This window comes from Entelurus aequoreus, linkage group LG24 (genome assembly GCF_033978785.1).
Source record: "Entelurus aequoreus isolate RoL-2023_Sb linkage group LG24, RoL_Eaeq_v1.1, whole genome shotgun sequence".
NCBI lineage: Eukaryota > Metazoa > Chordata > Actinopteri > Syngnathiformes > Syngnathidae > Entelurus > Entelurus aequoreus.
In genome coordinates this window covers 22,107,769-22,118,968 of record NC_084754.1, presented here as the reverse complement: position 1 = coordinate 22,118,968, position 11,200 = coordinate 22,107,769, and the positions used below count along the sequence as shown (strand labels likewise).

Sequence of the window (11,200 nt, the reverse complement as noted above, 5' to 3'; positions counted from 1 at the left end):
GTACCAAAATTATTTTGATACTTTTCTAATTAAAGAGGACCACAAAAAAAATTCCATTATTGGCTTTATTTTAACAAAAAAATCTTAGGGTACCTAAACATATGTTTCTTGTTGCAATTTAGTACTTAAATAAAATTGTGAACATACAACTTGTCTTTTATTATTACGTAAGCAAACAAAGATTCCTAATTAGTTTGCTGACGTATGCAGTAACATATTGTGTCATTTATCATTCTATTATTGTGTCAAAATTATTAAGGACCATCCATCCATCCATTTTCTACCGCTTGTCCCTTTTGGGGTCGCGGGGGGTGCTGGAGCCTATCTCAGCTGCATTCGGGCGGAAGGCGGGGTACACCCTGGACAAGTCGCCACCTCATTAAAGGGCCAACACAGATAGACAGACAGTGGTAGAAAATGTACTATTAGTCTACTTGTTCATTTACTGTTAATATCTGCTTACTTTCAAAATACCTTAAATGTTCTGTCTACACTTCTGTTAAAGTGTAATAATCACTTATTCTTCTGTTATTTGATACTTTACATTAGTTTTGGATGATACCACAAATTTGGGTATCAATCCGATACCAAATCATTACAGGATCCTACATTGGTCATATTCAAAGTCCTCATCTGTCCAGAGACATATTTCCTGAGTTTATAAGTTAAAGTTAAAGTACCAATGATAGTCACACACACACTAGGTGTGGTGAAATTACCCTATGCATTTGACCCATCCCCTTGTTCACCCCCTGGGAGGTGAGGGGAGCAGTGAGCAGCAGCGGTGGAAATCATTTGGGGTGATTTAACCCCCAATTCCAACCCTTGATGCTGAGTGCCAAGCAGGGAGGTAATGGGTCCCATGTTTATAGTCTTTGGTATGACTCGGCCGGGGTTTGAACTCACAACCTACCGATCTCAGGGCGGACACTCTAACTACTAAAATATCAACGTAATCATAGTAGTATCGACTAGATACGCTCCTGTACTTGGTATCATTACAGTGGATGTCAGGTGTAGATCCACCCATGGCATTTGTTTACATTGAGCGATTGTAACCTCCTACGGTGTGTAGTGAAGCATGTTTAGCTATTCCTCGTCCTGCAGGGATGATACTTGTAAGAAACTTGCTTTATTTGTCGCCATGGAGACAAGGATTAGTGATTTAGAAGTAGATAAAACACTGCCGACTGCGGCTGGACTTTAGCCGCTAGCTAGCTAGCCATGTCTTAAAGCACCTCTTCCTGAGGGCGTTTCAGTGTTATAACTTCACCTTTATCGTTAGTTTTTAGGCCAAAATGCGTCTGTTCTCCCTTTTCTGTCTCCACACTGCGTCTGATTGTAAGTACTCTGTGATTGTGCGCTACCGAACATGCTCGTCTGCTCGTAAACCAGCAATTACACGACGTGATGACGCGGGGGGGTGCGGGACCGGTACTTTTCAGAGGCGGTATAGTACCGAATATGATTCATTAGTATCGCGGTACTATACTGATACCGGTATACTGTACAAACCTAATATGCCTTGTGTTTTACTTTTGTAGCTGTATGTCGAAATAGCGCCTCTGACGTGGCTGCTGGTTGCATCAGCTCTGTGCTCCTTCAATGTCTTTTGTCTTCTTTCAATGTCTCCCTCGTGTTTCATACCAAGATGGCGCCGCAGATGGCCGACACGGTGCTGCGCGCTCTAGTCCTTGTTGCAGTTTTTCCTTGTTTCTTGCGTTGAACCAAGAGAGCACAGTACCAAGTCAAATTCCTTGTGTCACATACTTGTCACAGTACAGAAGTACATCCTTGCTCTATTTATAGCGTTTATAGTTTGACTTCTACGGCCGGTTGGAGTCATGTCGGCGGCTTGGCACGCTGCGCTGCAAGTCAAAGTCCAATTCTGAGGCCCACACTATAACCCCAAGAGGTGTTGTTGTCTAGAACAGTCAACGTGTTTTTACCACCTCAGAAAAAACTTGGCTCTCCAAGTACAACCATAATGAACAACATTAAATTACAGTAGCGTAGCAGGACTAAATATTCATTAAAAACAAGGCTGAGGATTTATTTAACAAATATATTTACTATTTTTGGCCACTGTAGCATTACACACAGTTTGAACACTAACACTATGTTTGAATATTTAATTAAGTGATTATTTATTAGATTATTAGATCGGCGGTCAGCAACCCGCGGCTCTTAAGTGCCGCCATAGTGGCTCCCTGGAGCATTTTTAAAAAAGGATTGAAAATTAAAAAAGATGGGGGAAAATAATATTTTTGTTTTAGTATGTTTTTTGTTTGAGGACAAACATAACACAAACTTTCCCAGTTGTTAGAAAGCCCACTGTTTAATATGTTTGTGTGTATGCTTCACTGATGAGAGTATTTGGTGAACATCGTTTTGTCCTACTAATTTCGGTGGTTCCTGAACTCACCATAGTGTGGACTGTGAATGCACAAAGGAGAGCTTTGTTGATGTTATTGACTTGTTGGAGTGCTAATCAGGCATATTTGGTCAGTGCATGACTGCAAGCTAATCAATGCTAACATGCTATTTAGGCCAGCTGTATGTACATATTGCATCATTATACCTCATATGTAGGTACCGTATTTTTCGGAGTATAAGTCGCACCGGAGTATAAGTCGCACCTGCCGAAAATGCATAATAAAGAAGGAAAAAAACCTGTATAAGTCGCACTGGAGTATAAGTCGCATTTTTGGGGGAAATTTATTTGATAAAACCCAACACCAAGAATAGACATTTGAAAGGCAATTTAAAATAAATAAAGAATAGTGAACAACAGGCTGAATAAGTGTACGTTATATGACGCATATGTATGGTATGTTAGCGTAGCATATTATGGTAAGTCATTCAAATAACTATAACATATAGAACATTGTGGCAAATGCAAGAAACACAGCGTTGTTTCTTTGAGGTCTTTATTGTAAGACTGCCAACATAAGAATGCACAATAAAACACAATATGCACTTTTATAGTGTGCCCAAGAAGGTACATAAAACCACACCCATTCTGCTGCGTGTGAGCATGGTCCTAGTGCCCGCCACAACATGCTATAAGTTTACCAAACAATCTGTGACTCCTAATCGCTAAATCCGAGGAAATCTTATACGTCTAGTATCTTACGTGAATGAGCTAAATAATATTATTTGATATTTTACGGTAATGTGTTAATAATTTCACACATAAGTCGCTCCTGAGTATAAGTCGCACCCCCGGCCAAACTATGAAAAAAACTGCGCCTTATAGTCCGAAAAATACGGTATATTTGAGCTCATTTCATGTCCTTTACTTCTATCCTCTTTGTATATAATTTAGTTTTTCATGTCTCATGACATGTTATCTGTATGTAATATTGGCTGCATTTCAGATAGTTGTTTGTGTGCCATGTTGTTCCAGACCACAGCAAACATCACCTAGCTTGCCAAAGATTGTAATAAATATTTTAGAAGAAGACAGCCTTAACTTGGACACACACATCTATACTTTTGGCCATTATAAGCCCGTAATTTCCAAGAGTTATCTCACCTTCTGAGTAGCCTCTGATTTACTAATGGTTTCTAATGTTGTAAAAATGTGTAGAATAAATATTACATTTCAACATTTCTGTCAACGAAGATTTGCTTCAGCCTGCGACACATAGTAATTTTGATAGTAGGCTATTATAGCTAATATAGACACTTACGTCATGTGTTGCCTTCATTATAACACTTATATACAGCTTTTCATTTTTTGCGGCTCCCAACAGATTTGTTTTTTGTATTTTTGGTCCAAAATGGCTTTTTCAGCGTTTTGGGTTGCCGACCCCTGTACTAGATGGAGCATGCATACCACAGTTTGAGAATCCCAGTTGTATAGCGTAGACTCACTGGCCAGGTACATTTGCACAATAACAACATTCAGTATAAGACCTGCATTATAGTAACACTCTTGATTGACATCAGTAGGGTTGTGGACTGAGAAGAAAATGTGGCCCTGGACTTTTTGGCCCAGAAAGCCCTGATTTTTTTTAATACTATCTGCCTCCGTCTGACTTTAATTCGACGCATGTTTTGGAGTTATACAAATACATGGAAAACACATTTATTTTTCGGTGCAAAATAACAAAAACAGAAAAATGTAATGAAATAAAAACAAACAAGAAAACAATGACAATGTGAGTGTGGGCTTTATCGCGCTGATTTTTACTTTCTGACACAACCCTGACAGGGTCCCACACCCTCTGCTACTAAAAGCAGCAGTTCATACCGCTACACCACCAGCCTTTAATGAATGGCTTTTTGCTTCATATTCAATTTTTACTGCAAACATATTCCAGCCCCTTCCTGCTCTGCACACAGTGCTGCTAGTGCTGAGCTGGGAAGAGAGACGTAGGGCAATCGAGATGTGCCCAGATCTTATGCCAGGGTCTGTGTACCTTCCGTTCATTCTATTTCCGATTCTTAAACGCAAATCAAAAAACAAAATTAAGGTCGTTTTTCGATTTTTATTATACATGGCAGATTTTAAAACAAACAAAAAAGGGTTGATTTTCATTAAAATATTGCCATAAATTGGATTTTGTGCTGTTTTCTTTTTATGGATTTTTATTTTTCCAGATGAACACAAAAGTCGAACATATGTTCATCCAAAATGCAAAAATGTGTGATGACAAATTGAACAGAAAGCAGTATTTTAGCTTTTCCTTATAATTTAGCATAACGGTAACATCTTTGTTTAGCAGGAGTCCTATTGTCGTTTGAAAAAACGCCGATAAAATACATTTCCAACTTTTGTTTCAGAAATGAAAATAGAAAAAATGGCCCCAAATTTGTTTTTTGATTTGCATTTAAGAATTGGGAATAGAATGAACGGAAGGTACACGGGTCCGTGTACCTTCCGTTCATTGTATTTCCAATTCTGAAACGCAAATCGTAAAATAAAATTAGGGCCGTTTTTAGATTTTTATTTTATATGGCAGATTTTAAAACAAACAAAAAAGGTTTCATTTTCATTAAAATATTGCCATAAAATTGGATTTTGTGCTGCTTTGCTTTTATGGATTTGTTTTTTTTTTCAGATAAACACAAGAAAATGTGCAAAAATTTGTGGTTATCTGTGTGATGACAAATTGAACCGGAAGCAGTATTTTAGCCATTCCTTTGTGTTTAGCATGTTTTTAGCATAACTGTAACATCTTTGTTCAGAAGGAGTCCTATACCTGTATATAAAAAAGTGTCATTAAATAGTTGTCCAACTTTTGTTTCAGAAATGAAAATATAAAAAATGGTCCGAAATGTGTTTTTTAGGACTCCTGCTGAACAAAGATGTTACCGTTGTGCTAAAAACATGCTAAACGCAAAGGAAAGGCTAAAAAACTGCTCCCGGTTCAATTTGTTGTCACACAAATAACCACGCATTTTAGCAAATTTTTTTCGAGTTTTGTGTTTATCTGAAAAAACAAAACTCCATAAAAGGAAAACAGCACAAAATCCAATTTTATGGCAACATTTTAATGAAAATCAACCCCTTTTTGTTTGTTTTAAAATCTGCCATATATAATAAAAATCTAAAAAACGGCCCTAATTTTGTTTTTTGATTTGTGTTTCAGAATTGGAAATAAAATAAACGTAAAGTACATGGACCATTTTAGCCTTTTCTTATCATTTAGGATAACGGTAACATCTTTGTTCAGCAGGAGTCCTAATGTCGTTTGAAAAAAGTCCCATAAAATAGATTTCCAACTTTTGTTTCGGAAATGAAAATAGAAAAAATTGCCCAAAATTTGTTTTTTGATTTGCATTTAAGAATTGGGATTAGAATGAATGGAAGGTACGCAGACCTAAACGGACTTGCCAATTTATGTTTTAATGATGTTACATTTGTTATTTTGGACTGAAAATTAGCATTATTGAACAATTAATGTCCAACTAATTAGTTTTAGTACAAATCATGCATCAAATGGAACTTAAGTTAAAAATCGTTTTTTGTGATCGGGGGCTCAAAACTAAATTCAAATAATATTGGAAATAAAAGTGGAATTAAAGTTTATGTCGACAAATTGTCCAAGACTCAGCCAGTCAAATCAAGTCCTGATCGTTTTCTGCTTACCCATTTTTTGCAACATTTTAGACCAAAATGGTTATGTTGACAACCGCTTATGTCGACGTGATTTAGCTAATCTGAGGGTTGTCGACTTGAAGGGGTTTCCCATGTTCATGTCAATGAAAACCAAGCAATGATACTTTACTGTGTAAAAGTTTGACATTAGTGGTTTTATTTGGTTTGCTTGTCGCATCAAAATATTATAAAGTCAACAACAGCAAAAGTAATGAGACTTTCTAGCTGCACTGCAATGCATTTAAAACAAGTAACGTTGATGTTCATGCAAGTAGGATTTTAGGATCTCATTCATTGAGAGAACTGGAAATATTTGTAATAATAATAATAATTGATTTTATGGTTTTTTTGGATTTTAGTGCTCGTGTATTAGATAACTGGTCAAATTTTGTGAAAGAAATGTGCACGTTAGTGTGAGTCATTTTTTGAAAAATAATGAATGTTACAATATTTCTATAACTTTCTTCAAATGTGTACAAAAGAGGTACAAAAAGACAATATCATATTATTGTAATTACAACAACAACCACACAAGGTAGATAGCAAAAAAGGGGGCGTGTCCACCGCGTCACCACGTTACACCTTGCGCCACTGCCGGAAGTTTGCGATCTGCAGACCGGCGAAGAAGACCTGGTAGCGGTGCTTCCACATGAGGAAGGCGCCCACAGCACAGACCAAGGCCTGAACCAGGTTCAGCACAATCTGCAGCAAGTGGTACAGCGTCAGCGTCTCGGTGACCTCCTGGCAGTCGGCCACTCCTTCGTAGGTGAAGGTGCGAGCGATGGGGTCGTGTGGCTCCAAAGTGCACAGGCAGTCCTCGGCGGCTGGCAGACAGCTGAAGCTGCTGGTCTGAGCGTGGTGATAGCCGGCGAAGGACGCCACCAGCACAGAAACGACCAGGCCGATGGCGCACAGAGCGAAGTACAGCAGCTGCAGACACAAAAGTGGTGCATCATAAATTAGCAAAGCCTGTAACCTCACCCCGTTTCTTCTTGAGGATTATCAGAATCAGAATCAGAATCAGAAGAGTTTTTATTGCCATTGTTTGAGAACGGGTTCACAAACTAGGAACTTTACTTGGCGCAATCGTGCAACATAAAACACATATAACACAGAATAGAATAACATGAGCTATTATGAGACATGTTTCATCTAAATGAGAATATATGAACATCCCAGCAGTCGGCATCCTATTGACAGCAGACCTGTGACGTGCGGTGAGGTTCATGGCTGGTGAGGCACTGACTTCATCACAGTCAGATTTACAAACATATGAACCCTAAAGAGTATCTTATTCACCATTTGATTGGCAGCAGTTAACGGGTTGTGTTTAAAAGCTCATACCAGCATTCTTCCCTGCTTGGCACTCAGCATCAAGGGTTGGAATTGGGGGTTAAATCAGCTGCGCCGCTGCTGCCCACTGCTCCCCTCACCTCCCAGGGGGTGATCAAGGGGATGGGTCAAATGCAGAGGATACATTTCATTACACCTAGTGTGTGTGTGACAATCATTGGTACTTTAACTTAACTTTAACTTTACACATACAAACTGTAGCACACAAAAAAGCACATTTAATAAAAAAAACGTTATTATGGTCTTACCTTTACTTATAAATGAAGTCCATGCGCCGCTGTTGTGCTGGATTAATGCACCCCCGCCGTAGAATGCACCCTCTGACGGTAGTGTTATATCAACTAAAGCCCACACTTAAACTTTCCACGTGCAAGATTGAATCTATTTTAAAAAGTTACTTAATAAGAAGCCAAAAAGTGCAAAAACAATAATGTTCGTGTTGGAGGAGTTGTGAATGAATGAAATATGAAATCCGTGCTGCAGTCTGCAGGTGTACCTAATGTTGTGGCCCAGTGGTCATTCACAACTCCTCCAACACGAACATTATTGTTTTTGCACTTTTTGGCTTTTTATTAAATAACTTTTTTTAAATAGATTCAATCTTGCACGTGGAAACTTTAAGTGTGGGCTTTAGTTGTAATAACACTCCCGACAGGGAGTGCATTCTACGGCGGGGGTGCATTCTCTACCACCAGGAGGCGGGATTACTGCGAGCCTCAGCCAGTGCGTCTTCGCAGCCGTTTTATGATTGCTCAGCACAAGAAATACGTTACACACATACAGTTGTTGACAAAATACACTGTACATTATATACCTCAGCTAACTAAACTATGGAAATGTATAATATAGTTCATATAGCAATACGGTCTCACTGCACAGCAGGCCAGCAGTTAGCCGAGTCCGCAATCCATGGTGAGGCTCAACTGAGTGACGTGCCTCAACTGGCTGCTGATCACAGCAAGTCTCTTCTCAGTATTTGAACGGCAAATGTGAAAATTCAGCGATTTTGAATAAAAATAATCTAAAACTGGTGAAGTTAAATGGAAAATAACTTTATAGTATAATCACTGGATACATATAACAATTTAATTTTTTTTTTTTCTTTTTACATTTTTTTTCTTTCCATGATGGCACCTGAGGTCCCGCCTCACCTGCCTCCCCTGACTGCACATCACTGCAGCAGACATTGTACAGTAGTGATGTTTTATTATGTTTGTTGGCTCTCATAAAGTCTGCAGTGAGCAGAAATCAGTGATGAAGAGAGAAAAAAAGCAAATGTCTTGATGCGTTTTTGAAATGAATGCGTCACATATGCTTAAAATGATCAAAATACGTAAATATTAAATGTTATTATAAATGTGCCTGTTACTACATAACATATATACTTACAGTGTGTATATATAACCCTAATGGAGGTGTTTGGATGTTTTTCGGAGCTCTGAAGGCAGAATAGAGCGACTCCCATTGGCTCCATTGTAAGCTGATTTTAGATCTAATTTATTTTATATTGAGGATGCACGAAAAAAAAATCCATTCATCGTCATGTCTGGAATGATTGTGAACGATAGACAAAATAACATTTAAAAAAGTGCAGTTCCCCTTTAAGTGGAACTGACAAAGTTCCTGACAAAGTACACCAGTATTCATTGTTTACATAATTTTTTTTAGAATATACTGAGGGCCAGTAAATTGATAATAACATATAATAAAAATGCACGCTCTTTGTACACTATTGGCCTAATTGCAGCATCATCACTTTACAGACTCAGCCATCACTTTACTCAGCACAAACACTTGGCAGACCAAAGACACAAATGAAAAAAAAACACTATTATGTCATGGCATCACATCAAAGCGCTTACTAAGCATCCAATAAGTTAGTTTTTTATTTGGTATTTCAGCTGAGCTGCGTTTCTCATAATTTTCATGGCATTTTTAAGTGTGTGCTTGCTTTTTTCATGTTGGGGAAAACGGGGTTAGTTGTCACACGTGTTGGTCACATTCAATACATCTCACCATAAGAGGGCGCTGTGGAAATGTACTGAATCAGGATCAGAGCTCACCTACATAGTCTTCTCTAGAGTAAGACTTGCGATGGGTTTGTTTGTCCCAATCTCAATTAAATTCAAGTATTTTATGTTAGGAACTTCAGGTGCAAAGCAGCGTTAGTTTACTGAGTATAGACAGAAGGCACAATAACAAACATAATGACACACACACACACACACACACACATTAGGCAATGTGGCGCTGATATACAATAATAAATATTCAATAAATCTGTTGGATAGCAAAAATTTCTAAAATTTGAGTCCTTGAATCCTTAATCTCTGATCCAATAAAGATCTATAGGTAAAATAACGATAATACAATACAAATACAATGAATCATACTTAATATATACTTAATTTAATGAGATGGGAATGAGAAGGATACACATCTTACTCAGACAAACGTTATTGATCCACAATTAAATTGTTCCACACAGTAGCGCAGTTTCAAAGGATGGAAAGGATAATGCAGGTATTAAGTAGACTAAAAATGTACCATAGTAGCAATATAACATATAAGTAATATTTACATATTATATATACAGTCTGGTGTGCCGTGGGAGATTATTTAATTTCACCTATTTTGGTTAAAAATATTTTATGCAAACCAGTAATTATAATCAGCAAATTGAGTGTCGATGCTGTCTAGAGCTCGGCAGAGTAACCATGTAATACTCTTCCATATCAGTAGGTGGCAGCAGGTAGCTATTTGCTTTGTAAACGTCGTATCTAATGCTTAAACCAAAATATAAACAAAAGACGAGTGCAAAAACATACAGCGTGTGGAGCAGACAGTGTCCACAAAGTACGTCCTTACATGACATGACAATCAACAATTTCCCCACAAAGAAGGATAGCGTCCGCGCAACTGAAATAGTCTTGATTGCTAAAACAAAGCAGGTGCAGGGAATAGCGCTCGAAGGAAGACATGAAACTGCTACAGGAAAATACCAACAAAACGGGAAAAGCCACCAAAACAGGAGTGCAAGACACAAACTAAAACATTATTTTGATTGATTGAAACTTTTATTAGTAGATTGCACAGTGCAGTACATATTCCGTACAATTAACCACTAAATGGTAACACCCGAATACGTTTTTCAACTTGTTTAAGTCGGGGTCCACGTTAATCAATTCATGGTAAAACTACACACAGGTAAACACCAAAAAACTCCAAAAAAGTCACGGCGTGATGTGACAGGTTGTGACACTTACTTTGAGACAAGAGCTAGAGTGACGCATGGTTGGTTATGGTTTGAATTCATATCCAACAATTGCAACAATGACGTTTTACTGTCAATATCAACCGAGTTTACATTTTTAATGTTTCCTGCTGGTGGTGTGCCTCCGCATTTTTTCAATGAACAAAAATGTGCCTTGGCTCCAAAAAGGTTGATAAACGCTGATATATACAGTATCTAATATATACTGATATATTATATTATTATATTATATTATATTTCTATATGATGTACACAATATATAACAAATCCCAATTACCATGTACAATATTACAGTATATGTAACAGCTGCAGCAAAAAAAAAAAGGGCAGCATAAAATTGAGTAAATCCAGCCGAAAATATACATTATAAACAAAGAGAGGTAGCTAACATAGAAGCAGTCAGGTAAGAGACAGATATCATCTATTGCTGTATGGCGAGTGAAACAACATCTTAAGCTTTCATT

General features: G+C 37.8%; 1 protein-coding gene across 1 annotated transcript in view; it reads right to left on the bottom strand.

Annotated features, from left to right (window-relative positions):
- Positions 1 to 2,945: 2,945 nt before the first annotated feature.
- sspn (sarcospan (Kras oncogene-associated gene)) overlaps positions 2,946 to 11,200 on the bottom strand; it is a 35,539-nt gene continuing 27,284 nt past the window's right edge. Inside the window, exon 3 of the mRNA XM_062036126.1 lies at positions 2,946 to 7,039. Within this exon, the coding sequence (XP_061892110.1) occupies positions 6,686 to 7,039 (354 nt within the window). The 3' untranslated portion in view covers positions 2,946 to 6,685. The remainder of the gene's footprint in view (positions 7,040 to 11,200) is intronic.